The sequence below is a fragment of the Tarenaya hassleriana genome, unplaced genomic scaffold (genome assembly GCF_000463585.1).
Source record: "Tarenaya hassleriana unplaced genomic scaffold, ASM46358v1 Cleome24, whole genome shotgun sequence".
In the NCBI taxonomy this organism is placed as follows: Eukaryota; Viridiplantae; Streptophyta; class Magnoliopsida; order Brassicales; family Cleomaceae; genus Tarenaya; species Tarenaya hassleriana.
The window spans coordinates 1887143-1909565 of NW_010965696.1; the positions used below are offsets into that span (position 1 = coordinate 1887143).

Below are 22423 nucleotides of genomic sequence, written 5' to 3' on the forward strand. Positions count from 1 at the left end.
GATCTTCCCCCGCATGCTCTCCCACATCAAACTGCTCTGGCGCCGGCGCGCCGCCGCGCTCGCGGCCCTCGACGCCGGACTCTACACGGAGTCCATCCGCCACTTTTCCAAGATCGTCGACAGCCGCCGCGGCGCGCCGCAGGGTTTCCTCGCCGAGTGCTTCATGCACCGAGCCTCCGCATACAAAGCCGCCGGTCGGACAGCGGAATCGATCGCCGATTGTAATAAAACCCTAGCCCTCGATCCGTCCTGCCTCCAAGCCCTAGAAACCAGAGCCTCCTTGCTGGAATCCATCCGGTGCTTCCCCGACTCTCTTCACGACCTGGAACACCTCAAGCTCCTCTACAACTCCATCTTACGAGACCGGAAACTCCCCGGTCCGGTTTGGAAACGGCACAATGTCCGGTACAGAGAAATACCGGGAAAATTATGCGTTTTGACGACAAAAATCCAACAACTGAAGCAAAGAATCGCAAACGGAGAAATCGGGAATGTGGATTACTACGGCCTGATGGGAATCCGACGAGGGTGTTCGAGATCAGAGCTGGAGAGGGCTTACTTGTTGCTGAATCTAAGGCATAAACCGGAGAGATCGATGTCGTTTATAGACCGGTTTGAGTTAACCGAAGAAGAAGAAATGGAATCGGTTAAGGACCGGGCCAGAATGTCAACTCTAATGCTCTACAGATTGATCCAGAAGGGGTATTCGGCCGTGACGAGTGACATTGCGGCAGAAGAAGAAGCCGCCGAGAAGAAGACGAAAGATCAGAAGATCGAACCCATTAATAATAATAATAATAATATGGTGAAAGGAGTGTTTTGTAGAGATATTGCAATGGTGGGGAATCTGATTGCAAGAGCCCGGTTTAGTCACCCGGTTACGGTCAAGTACGAAGCTCTCAGTTACTGAATTGTTTCGGTACTATTATTATTATTTTTGTAATGGCCCGTTGGGCGAGGCTGTTTGATTTTATTTTTGTTCCTACTTCATTCTTTTTTTTTGGGTACGAAGGGGGTTACATGGCATTTAAATTAAATTTGATCTAAAAACTATATAGATACAACTTTAAAACGAATTTAAATTAAATGTATAAATGAGCATTTGAATGTATAAGTCATTTTTTTTTCTAAACAGATATTTGTATCAATAAAAAAAAATCTAACAAATTAAATGGGATTGAATACGAGTCGAAATTCGAGAGAGAATACAGTGGAGTGGACGAACTACGGATAAAAGAGAATATTGCCTGCCCGAGAATTTTGGAGTTTTGTAAGCATTATTTTTTTGTTGTTATTTCATTATTCTCCGGCTAAGCTAAAGGACAAAACCTTAAACCTATATGTGTTCCTTGTGAATCTGTCTTGTCACTCCCTCAAAAACATTCCCCAAAATCTATTGATAAAAGCCATCTGTTTTCACATTCATACACAATTATCATATTTCGGAAATTGACGTCGATTTATCAATTTTATTGGATATTATCATACCTTTGTAAAATTGATATTATTATCTCCTCCTACATGTAACCTCTAAGTTGTGATTCAACACACACACACACACACTGACACATATATATATATATAGGCACAGAGCAATTTGATCAAGTATATTAATTCCCAATACATAAAAAAAAGAAAGAGACAATAATAAATGAGTACGTTGAAATTTGCCACGTCCGAACGTCATTTCAAGAATCACCTAATTTGGTGGTTGGCAGAGGTAAAAGTAAAAAGCTTATGTAACTAAATTTTCAGGAAAGGGTAATTATGGGAAAGAACAGTAAAAGAGGGGAAGGAAGGACAGAGCTCTAATCAAAATCGAAGGCACCCAAAACGATGAATATGCAAAAGGACGAAGCTTTTTTCTATTTCCATTCATGTCATTTCAAATACTTACATTGGAATAATAATAATAATAATCATATTTATAATAAATAATATTTGCCCCATAACTTTTATTCACTTTCCTTTTGGGTTTTGTCTGTTTACTACCAGAGTCTCGAACGCTGTTCAAATTTTCCTGTCTTTGCATGCCACTGTCCAGACAACTCATTGGTAAATGACAAAACAGGTTGAATTTTTACTTCTCTTACTCAACCATTGACGGTAGTAATAATAATGATAATGGTAATGACATTGAAATGACAAAAAGTAACATTATAAACCTTTGGTTATACCCTCTTGTTCTCAGTGTTTTTGATTGATGACAGAACCTAACTATACATCCCAATCACCAAGTTTAAACAATCCAGTGGTAAAGAAAATATATAAAACATATTTTTATCCCAAATTTAAATCCAAACATAGAAAAAAACATGTGAATTTCTCTTTATCTTCTTGTATATGTAGTTGTACCAAAATATCGATAAACTTTCAAATTATTTTTAAAAAAATATACATACCAACATTGGTTGGTTAGAGATCAATATTCATCTAATCTTTTCCAATTCTCGAAGATGTAATTGGAATGAATATCCGATAAATTTTCGAATTATAAAAAAAGCTACATATACATTTAATTTTACAAAAAATGGTCCTTAATTCCATTTGCATTCAAGTTTTACATATCATTAGTTGCAATAAGATATGACTTTAGCATAATTGGATTTTAATATTTAGGCTTACCTTATCTTTTTTTTGGGAGTGGCTTCACTGCATTTAGGACAGAAGCAATCATATCAGCATCGCCTCTTCTTTGTCGCAGCTTCCACAAACTCCACCTATCACATATGTTCACTGTTAAGATTCAATCTATTCATTAAGTCATACGAGATTTGGTTGATGGTTTACAAATTACAATTACTATTGAGTGGTCTTTGTTCATGTGAGTTTGAAATCATGCCTTATGTACAAATGCCACAGTTATCTGCCACAGTTAACGTTCCTTATCTTTCTCCCTCTGTGATTCGTAGCAGCTTGTTAAATGAGCGCTCTGCCCACACATTTGTGTTGTAAAGCACGTGTTTGTCAAGGGGGTACCCGGATTTGCACACGTATTCCACGAGGTAATCAGCAACAACGCAAGGTATCTCATGACTCAGAAACTCCTGGATCCAGGCGTTGGCTCGTGGAACTCCAGGGCTTACCACAGCAAAATCAGTGTCTGCGTTCAGGAACCGCTTGTACGGTGGTGCTGTTGCTAGTATGGTACCATCCCCGGCTATCACTGCACGCTTTAACGTGTCCTGATCATGCGAAAACATGTTCATTAGCGAAGCACAATTCTTCCGAGAACAAGAAACTGGCAGATGGAGTTGTTTTCTCTGTAACATTTTCACAAATCCAGTTGAAGATCCAGTGGCTTTTTGTTTGATAAACATAAAATACAGAATTAAGAGTAGTTACCAGAGAAGGGACGATGCAGTCACCATATATGACAATGCGCATCCCATAAAAGGCACCATGACCCGTTTTCTCCCTAATCAGTCGCCATTTCCTTGGAGCCGCTAAGTTTATCACACTGTCCTGACTAAGACCGGTTCCATGCCATTCAAAAGGCTCTTCAGGCAAGAATTTCCCAGCTTGACTACAAGCAGGCAAGTAATCTCCATGGAGAATCCAACTGCATTAAAAACAGGAGAAAGCTTAGTTTGACATTTGTCTTGACACTCAACATAAAAGACACAGAATAGAGAACTACAATGGAGAGTCAAAGAGTGTTAAACAAGTTATAACAATAGTAGTACTGCATTAAGTTATTTTGGTGATCATACCTCCCGGATGCAGCGGCGGCAAAAAACTTTTCAGTCCGGCGAATTTCTGGAGCGATGAAATGCGTTGCCTGATAAGACCACTGGTGAGAGTCCCTACAGACTTTGCCTTTCAAACGCCTAACAATCTTCTGATATTCCTTTTTCTGAAACCTAAGCCCATTGACAATGAAACATGCCGACTTCTTTCCTGTGACTTGCAAGGCATTTCTACTAAACATCGACTTAGAAGTAGAATTGATCTTGCCTGACAGTTTATCAGCTTTTGTTAGGGTCTTACTTGACTTTGCTGTTTTGTTTCTTGCATGTGGTTTTCCGATTGTTGAACTCTGATCTTCACTAATCTTCCCAGAACTTTTATTCCCAGACACGTCCTCCGTTTCTTCCACGGAGTTATCCCCCTTATCTTTCATCTCGTTGTCATTTCCTCTCAAGTTGTATTCTTTTCTAGACTTCTTCTTCCTGGTGTAAACTTTCCCCACTTCAGCTGTACGTAAATCACGTTTCTTCGCATTTCCAGTGCTAATATTTTCCCCAGAGGCATCCTTTCCACATTTACTTGTATTTCCATCAACCTCTGGTTCTGTGGTATCATCGGGTCCATCCTCATTTGAACCGTCATTTACTTCTGCTCCTACTGATCTTACTTCCACCTCTCCTTCAATCACAACCAACCTATCTTTGTTTACGGCTGTGTCATACTCGTGGCTAACTTTCTCCTCCGGAGGATTGGTTTCACCATCTGTGCAGCTGAATTTCTCAAAAGCTTTATCTCCAGAGTCGATTTGTTTCGCCATTTCCAGCATGGATTCAAAATTAATAGCTGGAATTGACATTTCCTTCTGATTGTCACTCTCCAGCATCAGAGATGCAACTTTTCCATTGCTTAAGCAATTACTAAGGTCATTGCTTAATGCAGTTTTGCTCAAGTAAATAGATCCCTTTTGATTACCGCTGTTCTTTAGCTTGGGTCTCATGCCAAGGGTCTTTTTGGAAGCAGTTTTCTTGTTAGGTTGCTCTGGCTCTGTCTTGTTGTCACTTACAAGTAAATCCAAACCTGACACCATGCTAGATTTTTCCATCACGAGCCCAGTCAATGATCTTTCTTGCATTTTCTTGCCAATAGACTCAGTTAGTGCACCCTTCAAAGGCATATTTTCTGAAGTAGGGATAACATCTTTCATGTCTATGACATTTGAACTCAAAGACTTAGTTGTTGAATCAGTTGCAGGCAATTTATGTGCAAGTTCCCTACCTTCAGTTGAACCACAAATACTTGACACAAAAACATGGTTTTGTTCTGGCGATATTGATTCCAGTTCCACCAATACTTCACTGGTGCATCCCACCTTTCGTGATTTCGAGCCATTAACATGTCCATCTGCTAATCTTTTCTGAGGCAACATCTGAAGGGACTCTTTTCCATGCACGTTATCACTCTTGCAGGGATCCTCAAGGACATTGGTTTCTTCTGCAACAAAATCTGATTTTGATATAGAGATATCAGAAGCAACTATAACTTTTAAGCCACCATCATTTGTTCTTGGGGAGCCATTTGGGATGCTAGATTCATCTCCTTGGGACTTTGTACCTGGCGATTTCTTACCTCTTTTCCTTGAGTAAGTTAAGGAACACATATTCCTAGCCGGTGATGGAAGCCTTTCAGTGCTCTTGTATGTAGATGTCATGTCATCTTTGACCTCTGTAGAGTCGGGTGATTTGGCAAGTGAATTGAGCAGTGCATCATGAGAAGCATCCTGGAAAGTGTTTGTTTTCAGACAGACATGTTTAGGAACCATGGGTGACAACCTGTTAGTAGTACTCTTGGATATAGACGTCGGGCCATCTTTCATCTCTCTAGACTCTGATTTCTCTTCAAGTGGATTGGTACCATGGGAAGCATCCTGAATAGTGCTTGTTTTCCCACAATCATGTTGCAGAGAAGCATCGATGCCAGTAGAGGCCATGGCTTCATTAGGTCTGACTCTGTTCACCTTTTTAGGAGTTAACCACAAATCTTTGGATGCATTAGTGTTTGATGAATCTTCCTGTGTGGCCGATTTTGCTTGAGAAACTGACACATTCCTTTCTTCTGAATTAGGCATAGTCCCGTCAACTGCAACACTGACCCTCAGACCAAGAGGGCTCTTGTTTGCACGCTTCAAGGAAACATCTTCTGCTTCGTCTTCAGAATCTTTAGCTGTAGCCTCCATCATCTCCAACTCAAAGCCACTGCAAAAAGAGAAAATTAGCAGCATGTAATCCTAAGACAGCTCAACCGAGTCGTGCTGATCTAGCTAACTGATAAACAGCTCATCAGCTGCTAAAAGAGCAGAATAAAAAACCAGTTGCTTGTGATGACACTATACAACACATTTTTCAATAAGTTCCTAGATCACCTTTACAATTTAGCGATTCAAGGTTTAAGCTGATACATAGCATAAACAAAGAGATGAAATGCGCGCATTTTACCTCATCTCATAATCAGCCTCCGGAAGGAGCTTCCACTCCTTTAAACTGCACACAAGTAAACAGAACTGTGAGAATCCACAAAGGTATCCACCTCCATAAAAAAGAGCTTGTGGAGTATGACTCTTACCAGTCTTCTAACCACTGGTGGTTCACTAGCTTAATCTTCTTCATCCTCTTGGCAAGTTCATATTTTTCCCCTGTAAGGAAAATGGAACAACATATAAAAATTGATTTTGAAAAAAAGCAAGGGACGCCTATCCAATGCTCATAAGTAACTCACCCTCAAATTTGTAGCATACGAGATGAGTTACTTTGTTAGCAACCAACGGCTTGGAGAATTGTCCGCCCATCAGAGCAACCATTGCCTGAAAACAATGATTCACATTTCAGAACCATGACTGCATTAACCAACAGATAGATAACGAGACAGAAATAGGCCAACGAGCACGAACCATGATGTCATCTCTATCTTGACGCTGGTACCCGGTCAAACATACAATTAAGCTTTTGGCACCAGGAATTCCATTCAGGTCTTTAGGGGGTCTGTACAAAACCTACCAAAAGAAAAGATAAATAACTCAACTCCCTCAGAGAGTGGAAAAATTCCAAGACTTAGAATAAAAGAAAATTGATAAAACACTACTAAAACATAGGATAAACCCTTCAACCAATATCTCAGAGGTTAACAAACCACACATACGATCCATAACTGGAAGCACATATAATCTGTAATTGGAAAGTACAAATGAAATGACACAAATAATCTGTACACTGAACTAAAATGCTTCTAGCATCTCATGTACCTATAATCTTCAATAGCAAAAACAGAAGATTGAGTAAGAACTCACAGAATTCGCATCAACCAGCACTCCAATGTCGAAGCAGTGATCAACCCAAGACCCCAGAACAACTATTTTCCCACTATTTCGAGCAGCAACGCATATAGGATCTTCCTACAAAAGACCAAAAGTGACCGAGTTACGATACCAAAATATCTCACCCTGCATAGCACGCGTACACTGAAAGACATAAAGAGCAAACATGAAACTCACATAAACAAGCTTGTCGACAATGAGGTGAGTGTAGTCCTGACTGTACCGGCCAATGTCCACACCACCACAATTAACGAGCTTGGACCGCAACTGAAGTAAGATTAGGACCAACCAAAACAAAAATTAGGCCAATATAACTCCCGTCCTTGCTAATCAACGAAGCCAATGCGTTGCACCAGCGGTAAACCGCTGAAAAATTGGACAGCGAACGTTTCGAAAACCCAAAAAAGGCTGGCTAAACCATACAAAATAACGAGAAAACGTTAAAATACCTTGCTTCCATCGATGGGATTGAACCCAACGAGAGCGAAACGGATACCCAGAAACGGTTTAGGAGAAGAACTTGATTCCATCATTTTGACTTCAGGAAAATCTCCAGGAAAGTGTATGAGAAACCAATAGAACTGAACAGAAATTAGGATCTCAAAGCGGAGAAATCGGAGAGATTGAAATTTTGATGAATTAGGAACAGGATTGAACAGAAACTCGGAGAGTCGCTTCTCGTGGAAGATTGGCAAATGGGCGAAAGAGGGAAAGTGTAATTTTCCATTACGTTGAGGCGGGAGAAGCAAAGGCCCCTTGTGGAGCTGCCACGTTACGATGATGGACGAGTCTACGTGGCATATTCTAATAATTTAAAAAATAAATAATTCTAATTAGACGAGAATACAGAGAGTGAATTACACGAAACACGTGTGCGCGTGGGGGATAATTCAGTCATTTGGCTGGTTGACCAAAGCTCTGGACACGTGGTTTTGTTTCATTGGTTGTTAGGTCCAAGAGTTATGGAGTGAGGGCTCAGGTTCCCGTTGCAAATCTTGGAAAGAGAAAAGCAGTTCGCATCCTTGGTAGTAGCATTCTCTTCTCACCGGGGCATTAATGCAAACACTTGGTTTGAGGGTTCTTCTAACAATGGCTTCCATTTGTGTAGATCCGCGATTTGCTGCAGAGAACGGCGGAGAAATTGAGAGGATGAAATACGTGTTGGTGACCGGAGGTGTGGTGAGCGGACTCGGAAAAGGAGTTACTGCCAGCAGTATCGGCGTCGTCCTCAAATCGTGCGGTCTCCGAGTTACTTCCATTAAAATCGGTGACGATTTCTTCTCAGTAGTGATTTTTTTTGTTCCATTGATATGCTTGTTTTCTATTTAGGCCGTTTTATTGTGATTTTGGAATGACATTTGTCCACAATCGGACGTATCTTTTGATCGAATTAGAGAATTCCACTTGAGGCAGCGATTTCAAAATCGATTTAGATCTACGCCTTCTCAGTTCGTGTCATTCTCCACGTTCAAGTTGTTTCTCTTGCGTTTGTATCTACATTAGTAGTTTCCGATTGGTAGGCTGTAAAGGTACCTCTTTTTGGAATTTGTTCTGTCCAAATCGTCTTTGTATTATTTGGGCATGAATGATGTAATACCAAACATAGGAGAAGTTTCATTCCAACTCTGGGGATTGTTGATTCTATGCTTTTGTTCCCTTTCTGAGAGGTATGTTAATTTTGATATTCCCAATGCTGTTTCATGAATTTTGATTTTGGTGAGTTTTATACTCTTATCGTATCCTTGCAGATCCGTATTTAAACACTGATGCTGGTACTATGTCCCCGTTTGAACATGGGGAGGTTTTTGTACTTGATGATGGTGGAGAGGTATCTTCAACTCTCTTATTCCTTACATTCGGCATGAAGCATAGGGGTACTAGATAATAGTTTATAAACACTGGTTGTAACTTTTCGATCTTCTCTGCTCTTTTTGAAGGTTGATTTAGATTTGGGAAACTACGAAAGATTTCTGGATGTGACACTGACTAAAGATAATAACATAACTACTGGGAAGATATATCAGGTACTTCATTTCTGGATGAGCCGCATCAGTAAACCTTTTTTAAAAAACTTAAAATGGTGAGCTAGTTCCTGTACATGACCAACATTTATACATTTTTCTTTAGTCTGTTCTCGAGAAGGAAAGAAGAGGGGACTACCTCGGGAAGACTGTTCAGGTAATGATTGGTGTATGAATTGGTCGAACATGCTTAGGTGTGTAGTTACTCTGAACTTATTTCTCCTGCTTAAATGGATTTTAGGTTGTTCCACATATTACAGATGCAATTAAGGATTGGATTGCATCAGTCTCTCTGATTCCTGTCGATGGAAAGGAAGGCCCACCTGATATTTGTGTTATTGAGTTGGGAGGGACTGTTGGTGAGAGCATTTTGGTGGAATACATCTGCTATCTGGTGCTTATCTACTTGTATAATGTTTAAAATTCTTGTTTATTTTTATTTTTCATAGGTGACATAGAATCCATGCCATTTATTGAGGCCTTGAGGCAATTATCATTTTCTGTTGGTAAGCATGAGAGTCCTGTCCCTATTGTGGAAACAATGGTTTCCAATGTGAATGAGGCGTTCTTCTCAGAGGATCTTTTTTTTTAAATATTATAAATCATTGGTTAAAGTCGCTTGGCAAGCCTTATCTGTTCAGGGTTAGGCATCTTTATTTCAGTAGTTGATTATATCGGTTCTTGTTTACATTGATTCTGCTTTCTTTTCTTAGGACAAGAAAATTTCTGCCTGATTCATGTGAGCCTGATTCCTGTTTTGGGTGTTGTCGGGGAGCAGGTAAACTGCCTTATTTAGATAAATGCTCAATCTTTGGAATCTTTGTTATCCCATTCTAAAATATGTCAGACGCTAGAATTAGATTGAATTTTGTTTCTACTCTTTCATGCAGAAAACAAAGCCAACCCAACACAGTGTCCGAGAACTAAGAGCTTTGGGCTTGACTCCTCACCTTTTGGCATGTCGCTCTGCTCAGGTATTGCTTCTAAGCTGACTTGTGCCTATGTAAAGCTAGTCTAGAAGGCATTTTTCACATTAGTTTTCAGATTTTAGATCATTAGTTATTCACACATTAGCATTAGCATCATGTATGTCTTGTGTTCTGCATTTGGGCACTCCTTGTCATAGTTGTAGCAATCCCTGACTTCTCGGAAACATAGATTTTTCTATATTTGGAATTTGACTGTACCCTGCATACCTTACCAATGGAATGAGCTGCACTAATAAAGTATTCTCAATTTTAGCTGATCACTTGCATTGTTTGCTTTTGCTTCTCAGTTTGACACGTCTTATGCTTCTGCAGCCATTACTGGAAACAACAAAGGCGAAACTGTCTCAGTTTTGCCATGTGCAGGTAGACTTGTGAAGATTGTTTAGTGATTTTTTAACTTGGTGTATTTCTTACTGCAACTGTGATTTATACGACTTCATGGTTCTTACAGGCTGCTAATATTCTGAATATCCATGATGTCCCAAACATTTGGCACATTCCTCTTCTACTCAGGGTATCCAATTTGGCTCTTAAAAGAAAACACAAAGAGGACGCATAATTTGAATTGTTTTGGGTATCGTTTTCTTATGTGCATTTGTGTTGCAGAACCAAAATGCACATCTCTCAATTCTCAAACAACTAAATCTGCTCAGGTTAGTCTCACTATGAAGTTTGCTGAGGTTGTCTAACGTTTCCTTATATTTCCAACCCTGTAAAGTCTGATATGCAGCATCATTTCTCCAAAATGGAAGTCTTCTACTACTTTTTCTTTTGGCACGCATTCCTTACTGTTATAAAGTACTTCTCTGCGATATTAAAGCCTTGCTTTCCTGAAATGGTTTGTAGGTGTTTGTAGCTAATCATTTGTGAAAGTCATCTTTTTCAGCATTGCTACACAACCTGCTCTGGATAGCTGGACCAGGATGGCTGAGACTTTTGATAATATAACAAATTCAGTAAGTTCATGCACGCTCAAGGAGTAACATATTTCGAAGCATATGAGTATTCTTGTTTAATGACGCTAGCTTTTTGTTAGTTCAGGTCAAAATTTCTATGGTTGGGAAGTATGTTGGCCTGACAGATTCATACCTATCTGTTGCTAAGGTGCCCTGGGAGTTCCATTTTTGCTGTACCAAGATGATTGTCTTTCCGTACATGACATTGTCTCTTCCATATTTTTCGTTTTGTGTCATCAGTTTGACATTGCTTTGTTGTTATTACACTGAGTTTCTGTGACGTAATTTTCTTTCTTGTTCACATTTCCCATTTATATGTAGGCCCTTTTGCACGCATGCATTGCATGTTCATTAAAACCACAGGTAGAATGGATTGCAGCTTCAGATCTTGAAGATGAAAGTAAAAAATCGGTAAAAAAATACTGGGTTTCATTGTTTAAAAATTTTATTATTTGAGTTTGTACTACGAGCAACTTTTTCTTTGTTGTAATTCTTTCTGCATACAGACTCCAGAAGCACATGCTGTTGCTTGGAAAACCTTGAAGGTAAGATTTTCGTTGCTTCTGCTCTATCTGCTGAGGATTGCACGGAAAAGACTAGACTACAGCCTGATTCTGGGCACAGCTTTGTGGACTAAGATGGCACCTTGCTTACTGTGTATAAAAACTTGTTGCATTGGAGATCTGAAATGATGCTTGGAACTTTACAACATAAATTCTGCATACACTTTATAGGGGGACTTTTGAATTTGTTTAGAGGGTCTAGTGCACAGGCTAGCTTCAAGGTTTTATCTTTTGCAGAATGCAGAGTGCATCCTGGTTCCTGGTGGTTTTGGAGATCGTGGCGTGAGTGGAATGATTTTAGCGGCAAAATACGCCAGAGAAAATAACGTCCCTTATCTAGGGATTTGCTTGGGCATGCAGATAGCTGTAATTGAGTATGCCAGATCGGTGAGTATATGTCTTCTTGAAAATTTTAGAATTTCATTCACACACTCCATTTTCCTGCCCTGATATTGCCTGAGCTTTCTGAGATATTTTTTAGGTTTTGGGTCGGGAAAGAGCAAATAGCACTGAATTCGATGCCCAGACACCTGATCCTGCCGTTATATTCATGCCAGAAGTATGTATGCCACAACAGAAAGCCACATTTACCTTTATTTGCATGGATTGGAGGTTGTTATGCACGAAGCCTGTAGTTTCATCAATGACATATATCATCACAGGGTTCAAGGACACATATGGGAAGCACAATGAGACTAGGATCTCGTCGGACACTCTTACAAACTCGGGACTGTCTCACTTCAAAATTGTACGCAATTACTTTATGTTGAACTCTTGGAGATTGAATGATTCAACGAGTAATGTGTACATTGTTCATGCCTTTTTCCAGATACGGTAATACAGACTATGTGGATGAGCGTCATAGACATCGTTACGAGGTTAGTTCCTTTTGTTGATTCTTCCATTGGTCTGAGATAATATCGCACTACTCACTGGATGTATGAAGCAGGTGAACCCAGAAGTAGTTCAGGCGCTAGAAGAAGCTGGTTTAAAACTTATAGGCAAGGATGAAACCGGAAAACGAGTGGAGGTAAGTAAGAGCCATCAAGCTCTACTAGGGAGTGATGTATCTCAAATTCCATGTGGTATATCACATATAGATGCATTGTTGGTGGTTGTACACAGGTTATGGAGCTTCCGAGTCATCCATTCTATGTAGGGGTGCAATTTCATCCAGAATTCAAGTCAAGGCCCAGAAGGCCATCGCCTCCATTTCTAGGCAAGTGTTTCTGGAAACACCCTCACACTGAAAACAGAGCATGGCATGGCATGGAATTCATGTTTCATGGATATTGGAATGGAATGGTGTGGCAGGGTTTATAATGGCTGCAGCAGGGCGTTTGGAGACACATTTGAGCTTTGGCCAGAACGGTTCGGCCTCCATGTCTCTCTGATCACTTGAACGTGCGTACGTTTACTCTTTATCGCTTTCGTCGCTCCTTCACATTCCTTCTTGTTTCCTTTTCATTTCGATTGGTCATGATTTCATTTTATACACTTGGGGTATAGTCCATAATACACACACATGTTTCTTCATGATCTTCCTTTCCTTTCACCATGTTAAAAACTTCTAGCCTCTCTGTGTCCTCGAGAAGAACCACCAGGCAAGTTCCTCCCTCTGTTCACTTCTATTTCCAACGCTACAATCTGATTTCTTGCGTCTCACGTCAACAATAACTCTGAAAACTCCGCTTGAATGCACAATGCGCAAACCCTTGTCAGCCCCTGCAGTCTCCAAAGCCACCGCCTTCTCCTTCTCTGCCACTGCTGGAGGGCCATCGCCACTGCCACCACCGAAATCGCAGTGCAATCATTGCCCGCCGTGTAACGAGTGTGTGATTGCGCCCAAATCACCGAAGCATCCTCCTCGATTGCCTGTGCCACCCGTCATTATCTCTGCTTCCTCCTCTTCTATCTCTGGATCCGCCATTTCCTTTCACCTTGCTCTAGCCATCTCGCTTATTATTCGGTTGTTGCTCCTATAGATTTTTTTTTAAGCGAATCCTCTTTTGATTTCAGTATTTAACTCAGCATTCTTCTTCTTAAGAAGTTCATTACCAGAAATCTGTATTTGTTACCAAGGAAATTGCCCATTCGTCACATCTCTGCCTGAATCCCTTCGGGAACAGCTTCTCTAACTGGTAATCTGTTAAGTCTAAATATGTACTCAGGGGGCCTACCGTGCGTTGCAAGTAATACTACAAATACTACATGCAATGGAGAGTAGAGTACAATCTTGAATACCTTACCATAGTCCAAAGACACGTGGATGCAACTGCATCATGCATGTCTCGTTGAGATGAGCACATCATAGAACAGAGAGCCGGGTCGGGCTTAGGCCCACAAGGACCAGCCTGGTCTCAACTCAACCGTAACATTTACAACACAGTCTCTAAGTGTAGGCCGTACGGTCTCTGAACAAAGAAGGAACACACTTAACTACGTAAATGTTTTAATGTCGTATATATATATATATATATATATTGGTAACACGGAGAACCCGTCTTACATTCTTCCGAACAGCATCTTGGACAGTAAATTCACCGGCCCCTACACAGTAGCTGTCAAACCACGCGAAAGAAATAAACCAACTAAAACTAACTGGTTGAAAGGGAGTTTTAGACTTCACGATTAATGGAATTGTTTACTTTAGTTGTACTTTAATTAGATGTTGCATTCACTCTCACTGCCTACGTGGCCGAAGGTTATTGGTGGGTTATTGGAGAAAAGATCGCAAAGTTTTCAATTCCTACGTGTGAGATTTTTGAAGCTAAATTTAAGATTCGCCTGGGTCGGGTGCGCGTCAGGCAAAACGACGACGTGTTTTCTCAAGTTGTGGGTCCAGTAATTTGGCGGGATCTCTTTTCCAAGGACAGTATCGTCATTTCACTAATCTCCACCATCGGAGAGAGAGAGAATCGTCACCGTCGGCTGAAGACAGTGACAGCTGCTTTCTCTCTTCCATTTATTTCCCCCAAATTTAAATAAATATTTATTCGCCACTTTCCATAAATAATGAACCCAAGAAATAAAATCAGTGTTTCGTTCTGTGTGTTTCAATTGTTTTTTATACGAAAAAAACTAAAAAAAGAAAGTAAAGACATCTCTCTCTCTCTCTCTCTCTCTCTCTCTCTCTCTTCTCTGATTCTATCACCTCTGCCCCATGAAACCTGTGCAAGGGAAGAGGGAGCTCTGCGAGCAGAGGTGAAGAGCGCACAAGGCGGCGCACGATAGCTCTCTGCTTCTTATCCTGCGCCCCTCCGCTTCCTTTCGGCGTCTCTTCTTCTTCTTCTTCTTCTTCTTCTTCTTCTTCTTCTTCTTCTTCTTCTTCTTCTTCTTCTTCTTCTTCTTTCTTTTCTTCTTCTTCTTCTCTTCTTCTTCTTCTTCTTCTTCTTCTTCTTCTTCTTCTTCTTCTTCTTCTTCTTCTTCTTCTACCTTTCTCCATTCCTAACGCTCTCGTATTTTCTTTTCTTCTTCCCTCATTGCTTTTCTTTCCTTTCGCATTTTTACGCTACCTGAATAACTCTGGCGGACTGGTGGATTCGGATTCGAATTTGAAGAAGAAGACGCCGACGAGGAGGAAGGAGAAGGAGAAGGAGAGGGGGATTCATAGACCGTTTCACGATGCTTTGGCTTATGAGATTCTCCGGCTTCTTCTCCGCCGCGTTGACGATGATCGTCCTTTCTCCGTCGTTCCAGTCGTTCCCGCCGGCCGAAGCCATCCAATCGTCGCATCTCAACGCCTATCTCCGGCCATCACCTCCGGTATATCACTCCTCACGCCGCTTCTCCTTCAGAAAATCGCCTTCGTTCCGCAATGCCGACGGATGCGATTCATCCGGCGTCCATTCCGGCGACTGCAGCCCCTCACTGGTCCACGTCGCGATCACTCTCGATGTCGAGTACCTCCGTGGCTCAATCGCCGCAGTGCATTCCATTCTCCAGCACTCCATGTGCCCCGAGAGTGTCTTCTTCCATTTCCTCGTGTCCGAGATGAACCTAGAGCATGTGGTTCGATCGACTTTCCCGGGATTGAAGTTGAAGGTTTACTATTTTGCACCCGAGACTCTACGGAGCCTGATTTCTTCCTCCGTGAGGCAAGCGCTCGAGGAGCCGCTGAATTACGCCAGAAATTATCTGGCGGAACTGCTCGAGCCCTGCGTAAAACGGGTCATCTACTTGGATTCGGATCTCGTCGTCGTCGACGACATCGCGAAGCTATGGAGAACGAGTCTGGGTCCTAGAACAATCGGAGCTCCGGAATACTGCCGGGCGAATTTCACCAAGTACTTCACCGCAACTTTCTGGTCCGACGAGCGGTTCTCCGGGACGTTCAAGGGAAGAAACCCTTGCTACTTCAACAGCGGAGTAATGGTGATGGATCTAGAGAAGTGGAGGCGGGTCGGATACACGAGACAGATCGAGAAATGGATGGAGATCCAGAAGAGCGAGCGGATTTACGAGCTGGGATCGCTACCGCCGTTCCTTCTGGTCTTCGCCGGAAATGTGGCGCCAATCTCGCACAGGTGGAACCAGCACGGACTGGGCGGAGACAATGTGAGAGGTAGTTGCCGGGATTTGCATCCTGGTCCGGTGAGCTTGCTGCATTGGTCCGGCAGTGGCAAGCCCTGGTTAAGGCTCGATTCGAAGCGGCCATGTCCATTAGACGCACTTTGGGCGCCTTACGATTTGTATCGCCACTCGCATTGGGACGAGACTCGGCCTGGGTAAAATCTCTTCAGAGCTCTGCTTTTTTTGCAACTTATTCTAATTGTTTTGTCTCGCTCATATTTTGCTCATTAGTTTCTTAAAACTCCCCTTTTTGTTTCATTATATTATTATTATTATTTGTTGAACCACTGGCCACGGGAGACAAAAGACTAACTTTGATAACCATGTAGTCTTAATCTGGTCCTGAATTGGATCAGTACCCTTGCCTTAAGTTAGCTCTTCGTGGGTTTTGGCTTTTCGATCTGCCCATATTTTTGTTGGCCTTCAGCTTCAAGTGAATAGACATCCGAAGAAGGAAAAGATGCCAACTTTATAACCTGTTTTTGTGAATAGTGAATATAACAATCGCTTGAAAACAGAGCAACGCCTCTCCTCAAGCGATTGTGCCTTCGCTTTGTTAATACCGCCATTGTTGGAGTGTCGGTAGATATGGAATGGAATAGTGCTAGTTGCGGTTTGGTGGTAGGGCCATCTTTCTTACTTCGACCTGTTCATGTCTCTGCACCATAGAGGAAAAAATGATATGCATTTTTAGTGTACTCGAACCGTTGGTGGGGGGGTCTTTTGAGGTTAAAGAGGGAAAGCATGGAGAGCTTGAACATGTGGCCGTTTAGTCTGTTTCTCAGACCAAGGGATGGGAGATTGGGGGAGTGGGAAGGGAAGAGACGTGTGAACCACCTTCCTTTAGCCATCCCTTTTATACAGCTATACCAATAGATAGATACATAACCATCCATAGTGATAGGATATATAGATATGGTCATATATAACAGCTGTCAGCTGTGTGTTATGAGAGAAGTCTCAAGTCTTCAGCTTTGAGACACACTAACTATGGGGCCGACGACCTCATGCCTCTTTTGTAGTTTAGAAAAAAATGTCCATAGCCATGACTCATGACTCATGAGGGGACCCATTCCAATGTGGGTCCCGGTGGCTCACGAACCCTTGGCTTGAACCAGCTGTTCTCACATGTGGCTTTATAGCCAAAGTAGCCACAACTCCCCCCTTGAATCTGATCCATCAACTTAGCGATCGTTTTGTCAAAAAAACATGTTTTCTTTCTTCTCTGAGCATTAAGACAAAGCATTTTTACATCTTTGTCCTTTTAGTTTGGCTTAATGTTTTTGCTTGATATGTTTTTTTTATGGTTTGATTTTATCAGCCGATAATTGCCACGAGGATTAATCAAAGATTGGAGGAGGAGGATGACCACAGATCCCCACCGGTTTGCGTAAACCGAACCGAAGCCATGCTACCGATGTCGTAACCGGAAGGTAAATGTTGTACCGAACCATATGCACGGTTTGGATGTTGGGATATCGGTTACCGGAGGTTGGATCATTTTTGTTCTTATGTAACAATTGAGGGAAGGGGGAGAGTGTGAGAGGTAGGTAGGTTATTCATGTGGATGCGATTCTTCTTGTTTTTTATTTTATTTTTATAGTATTATTAGTCATAGTTTATGTTAATTGTTATGTGCTCTAAATTTTCATTTTCATTTTTTGTTTTATCGGGCGGCCCCGTAAAGACAAAAGGAGAATTTACGTTATGATATGAGACACGTGCTTATTTTGTCCAAGTTATTTCCCTGTCGGCGCCGGCTGAAGTTGGGATTTACAACCAGAGAGATCTATCCCCGAAATTGGGCTCCGAATTTGGGCCTATGATCGGCCCATATCCATGTTTCGTAATAAGCCATGAATTTATATATATTTCATACTGGCCCCTGATCTTTTCCAGATTTCTATTTGCAGGACCAATCTTTGCTTCACACCAACAGCAACAGCAACAGGCAAACACAACTGCAGTTTAGGGACTGAACTCAACTGAAACAGCCTCCAAAGCGACAGCTCCAAAATCTGGACGACGGAAAATGTCGGATTCAGATGCATCAGTCTGAATCCAAGATTAAACAGTAACCGGTTCCCTGATCTCTTTGCTTTGATCCAGAGGTGTGTATTCTATCATCTCCCTCCCCGTGCCTTATTGCCAAGCCAATGTTACATTTTTCTTCTGAAAATCGTCACTTTACCAATAATCTCCACAAGAACAAACTCCGTCCTTGAAATGGTGGAACCTATTCGTATCTCTCACAACGATCTCTCTGCCGACTAGCTTCGATATAAGCTTTGTAGCCGCATGACAGTTCACGCAAGCTCTGAGATTCTTCGTGATATGGAGAGTAGTCCCTGGAGGAGTACTTATAAGCCCGTAAGCAATAGCAATCCTCTCGCTGTGATTGCAGAGACTTTCCTCGGCCTCTTCCTCGTTCAGATCGTGCAGTGAAGAATCCATGACGGGAACAAATCCAGCCGCCTTTAGTCTGCTCTCCAGTGACTCGAGCTCCCTCTGTATCTCCTGAAATCTCGGGTGCGACTTGTCACCCACACGGAATGTCTCGAGTTTTCCATCGATTTCAACCGAGCTGAAGCTGAGATCTTTGCATAATCCTTTTTCCTTCATTATCACTCGTATCTTTGATACACTGTCCCACATATGGGCCGCTGCATAAAGATTAGAGAGCTGCACATAGTGCCCTGTGTTGGAAGGATCTAACGAGAAAAGCTGTTCAGCTGCATATTCTCCCAATATCACGTGGCGATGGGTCTTGCAAGCACTTAGGAGAGCACCCCAGACCGATACACCAGGCTGGATTGGCATGTTCTTGATAAAGTCATAGGCTTTCTCGAGATAACCAGCACGTCCAAGAAGATCAACGACACATGCGTAATGCTGGTGTTCTGGCTTGATCCTGTGTTCCTTCATGCGATGGAAGAACCACCAGCCCTCTTGCACTAGGCCTGAATGGGTACATGCCATGAGAAGCCCGAGAAAGGTTACATCATTGGGTTGCACTCCAGCTCGTTCCATTTCCTGGTACAAATGGATGGCTTCTCTTCCCCGGCCATGCAATCCGTACCCGACAATCATGGCACTCCAGACAACAACATCCTTGTCAAGCGTTCGGTTGAAAACTGAACGGGCTGACTCTATGCTTCCACATTTGGCGTACATGTCGATTAAAGCAGTGTTTACAAAGATATCATCCCTTTGACTGCTCTTGCTGACATATTCATCCATCCAGCGAGCCTGTTCAAGAGAGCCAACTTGTGCACAAGCTGAAATTGCAGATGTTATGGAGATAGTGTCGGGTCTGATATTCTTACCGATCATCCTACGGAATAAATCAATGGCATCCTTAGCATAACCATTTTTAGCATACCCAGAGATCATCGCATTCCACAAAATCAGATTGTCTATCTCCATCTTATCAAACAGCCTCCTGGCACTTACCACTTGGCCACATTTCGCATACATGGCCGTGAGAGAGATGAGCAAGTCAGGCTCTGTCTCGAGACCCATCTTGACCACAGAACCATGAACAGATCTCCCTTGCTCCAATTCCTGCATATCTGTGAAAGCATTGAGAACGCTCACAAGGGCGATCCAGTCAGGCTTCACATCCGTTCTCATCATCTGTCTGAAAATCTTGAGAGCCTCCAAAGGCTGGCCGTTTTGAGCATAGCCTGAGATGATGGAGGTCCACGAGACAACTGTTCTCTCGGACAACCCGTCAAACACAACCCTTGCACGACCAATGTGTCGGCATTTCGTGTACAAGGCGATGAGACCGTTCTGGACAAATACATCTGATTCAAACCCATGTCGAAAGATCTGCCCATGAATCCTCCGACCCGTTTCAAGCGCGGGCAAACCGCTGCAAGCTTTAAGCACGTGAGGGAAAGTGAAAGCATCAGGAGAGACCCAGGACTGTAGCATCATGGAATACATTTGAAGGGCATCTCGGAGGAAACCATTTCTGCAATATCCCCTAATTATGGCATTCCACGGAAATACATCTGGATGGGGAAAATCGTCGAACACCTGACGTGCATAACACATGTCTCCAAGTTCAGAGCTTGCGTGAATCAGCTTGGTGATTAAGAAACCACTGAATTGAAATCCTAAAAGCAGTAAACGTGCATGGACTTGCCTCAAGTGCCCTTTGCGAGTTGAGCTATCGATAAGAGAGGCGTAAAAGGAATCGGAATGGATCCCTCTCTTGTCGACGAGAAAAGAAGATGTTTGGGCCGAGATTTCGGCGATGGCCATAGCCAATAGCCGCTGATGTCTCAGCAAGCGAGCTCTGCGGAAAGAATTACGTAAAGTTTGTATAAGAATTGCGATGAATAATGAGAGGAGATTGTTACAAGAGTTTATAAAAAGGCCTATTTCAAGGACAAGGCCCCCCAATTCATCAAGACGAAGGTCGGGAACGGGGGATGCGCGCGGTTCTGGCTTGCCGACTGGACTACGCAAGATTAGAAAGAATCCACCTTCCGGCGTTGGACCCCGACGATGACGGAGTAAGCGACTCCATTCCGTGGAAGCAGGCTGACTCGGACTACAAACCTGCTTTCACTAAAAAGTGCACTTGGTAGCTCGGCCACGAGTACAACGGCACAAGCTGCGTAATCCGATGAATCACCCCCCGGACAGCATCACCCTCTGCCATACCAAGATTCGATCCCTGAGCAACCCAGTCAGCAGAGGCAGGGAGACGCTAGCAGAACTGACCCTGCAACTAGCCATACATGTAATCTGGCAGGAGAAGCACAAATCGCTTCACCGGGCTCGTTGCAAGCTTGACTACTCGATGAGCAACAACACCCTTATCTCAGCTCACAAGGCAACAGCTCCTACTACTGAGAACCGACTCCTGCAGGACCGGTACCTTATGGCTTCAGGCGACACCACCACACCCACCCATTCACTGCCGGCGTCGAAAACGATATATAGTAGAACAGGGCAGAGCTCTCTATTCTAAACCACTTGCCATGGGCTCCCTTATGGGTTGTAATCAGCCATATCATGGCTGTTTTGTACACAAACAATGATCTTGATATATACATCTTCACGTTAAACCAAAAAAAGGCCTATTTCATAAACCCAAATGATCCATATGTTACACACAGAGAGATTACTACAGAACCATATCAAATGATCAAATAGCTTTCCAGCTAAGTCTCCGCATGTGGTTAGTGCATGTCTCTTCGTTGTTTTTCAAGAGGGTGGACCGGAGCTCGCCAGGGTCGATCTCATCAGTACCGGTTTCCAGTCTGTAGAAACCGATTTGGGATGTGGGATCCACGATACCTTCTGAGAGCTCTCCGCTCCTGTTTTCTTCCTCAACGTTGTACCTGCGTTGGGCCCGTTGTAAGTAAAGCTTTATTCTAGAATCTAGATTGCTCTGCTTCAGTAAGCACGAGTTCATATACTCTATTTATTCGAATGTTTCAAAAATCGTTTGTACTCTAAGTAAAAGCACGAAGAACAACGCTAATCAAAATCGGCATATTTGCCAAACATTTAAAATTCTCTATACTTTTCTTCAAATTCTTCTCTAATTTTCAAGGGACAACTTTTTGTTTCATTTTTATCACAACAAGTGGTATCAGAGCTGCATTCAATATGTTGTAAACCCATAGATATATATTCCAATAAATATAAAAAGTGTCACGAGTGAGAGACGCTTGGAACACGAAACCAAGGGTAGCGACAAGGGAGAGAAGTGTCACCTCTCATACCCTCATTTGACGGAGACAAACCACGTTATGTAGATTTGTATAGTTTATCTCCGAAGTTAAGGGGATTAGAGAGTGATGTTTTTCTTACTCATCGGTACCATTGATTCCATGTTACATACGAATTCTCTTCTCATGACACTTCTTGTAGATTCGTTACGAAGTATATTTATAGGTGTGAATGCAGTTCTGACACCACATGCCGTAACAAAATTGAACCAAAAGAATAATCAACAATTTTAAATAGAGAAAAATTGAAAGAAGGGCTCTAAGAGTTTTAAACATTTGACCAATCCAACGACTTTGATCAGTCCATTTCCTCTTATTTATATTTGAATAAGAGCGGATGAAAATGGATCCAATCCTAAAGTGACGGAGCACACTCGCACCTATGGGGAAAAAAACAGACTTTAAAACGGACATTCAATTAAACATGTCAAGTCTTGAACTTGAAGCGCTTATAAAAAAGATTGAACAGAAACGTTTCAAATGCTGAATGCTGATTCAAGATCAAGAAATCA

At 42.2% G+C, this 22423-nt stretch overlaps 5 protein-coding genes across 14 annotated transcripts in view; 3 read left to right on the top strand and 2 right to left on the bottom strand.

The window, feature by feature from the left end:
* The window catches only part of LOC104815921, a 2421-nt gene extending 1431 nt beyond the window's left edge, over positions 1-990 (top strand). The window contains exon 4 of one of the 3 annotated variants that reach the window (XM_010544538.1): positions 61-990. In XM_010544538.1, the coding sequence (XP_010542840.1) occupies positions 61-910 (850 nt within the window). In that variant the 3' untranslated portion in view covers positions 911-990. The other 2 variants (XM_010544539.1, XM_010544540.2) reach the window with 2 other exon arrangements.
* A 917-nt stretch (positions 991-1907) lies between these two features.
* LOC104815922 (BRCT domain-containing protein At4g02110-like) lies at positions 1908-7765 on the bottom strand. Of its 3 annotated transcripts, XM_010544542.1 has the most exons (12): positions 7507-7765; positions 7235-7324; positions 7031-7135; positions 6635-6736; positions 6463-6547; positions 6310-6379; positions 6183-6227; positions 5317-5942; positions 3714-5193; positions 3346-3562; positions 2843-3185; positions 1908-2720 (listed from the first exon to the last, which is right to left on the bottom strand). In XM_010544542.1, exons 1-11 carry the CDS (start codon positions 7588-7590, stop codon positions 2886-2888), a joined length of 3204 nt encoding a protein of 1067 aa, XP_010542844.1. In that variant the 5' UTR covers positions 7591-7765; the 3' UTR covers positions 1908-2720; positions 2843-2885. The 3 variants fall into 3 exon arrangements, 2 of the variants coding, with proteins under 2 accessions (XP_010542844.1, XP_010542843.1); XR_772219.1 differs by having other exon boundaries at positions 2798-3185; positions 3714-5942; XM_010544541.1 differs by having other exon boundaries at positions 3714-5942.
* A 265-nt stretch (positions 7766-8030) lies between these two features.
* LOC104815924 (CTP synthase-like) lies at positions 8031-13607 on the top strand. Of its 5 annotated transcripts, XM_010544545.2 has the most exons (24): positions 8092-8324; positions 8806-8885; positions 8995-9081; positions 9185-9235; positions 9320-9437; positions 9528-9584; positions 9792-9856; positions 9969-10052; positions 10380-10430; positions 10519-10581; positions 10674-10720; positions 10954-11023; positions 11109-11171; positions 11345-11434; positions 11530-11568; positions 11824-11973; positions 12068-12145; positions 12249-12334; positions 12416-12464; positions 12536-12616; positions 12712-12805; positions 12901-12990; positions 13161-13190; positions 13309-13607. In XM_010544545.2, the coding sequence occupies exons 1-22, from the start codon at positions 8114-8116 to the stop codon at positions 12978-12980; spliced, it is 1794 nt and encodes a 597-aa protein (XP_010542847.1). In that variant the 5' UTR covers positions 8092-8113; the 3' UTR covers positions 12981-12990; positions 13161-13190; positions 13309-13607. The 5 variants fall into 5 exon arrangements, with proteins under 5 accessions (XP_010542849.1, XP_010542847.1, XP_010542846.1 ...); XM_010544547.1 differs by lacking the exons at positions 13161-13190; positions 13309-13607 and adding an exon at positions 8031-8082 and having other exon boundaries at positions 8166-8324; positions 12901-13128; XM_010544544.2 differs by having other exon boundaries at positions 13161-13607.
* Positions 13608-14947: 1340 nt separating this feature from the next.
* On the top strand, positions 14948-18413 carry LOC104815926 (probable galacturonosyltransferase-like 7). Of its 2 annotated transcripts, XR_772220.1 has the most exons (3): positions 14948-16313; positions 17480-17591; positions 18072-18413. XR_772220.1 is itself a non-coding variant. In XM_010544551.1 (2 exons), the coding sequence occupies exons 1-2, from the start codon at positions 15211-15213 to the stop codon at positions 17484-17486; spliced, it is 1110 nt and encodes a 369-aa protein (XP_010542853.1). In that variant the 5' UTR covers positions 14948-15210; the 3' UTR covers positions 17487-17893. The 2 variants fall into 2 exon arrangements, 1 of the variants encoding a protein (XP_010542853.1); XM_010544551.1 differs by lacking the exon at positions 18072-18413 and having other exon boundaries at positions 17480-17893.
* On the bottom strand, positions 18327-21326 carry LOC104815925 (pentatricopeptide repeat-containing protein At3g12770). Its single transcript, XM_010544549.2, has one exon. The coding sequence runs from the start codon at positions 20428-20430 to the stop codon at positions 18346-18348; it is 2085 nt and encodes a 694-aa protein (XP_010542851.1). The 5' UTR covers positions 20431-21326; the 3' UTR covers positions 18327-18345.
* Between the last annotated feature and the right edge of the window lie 1097 nt (positions 21327-22423).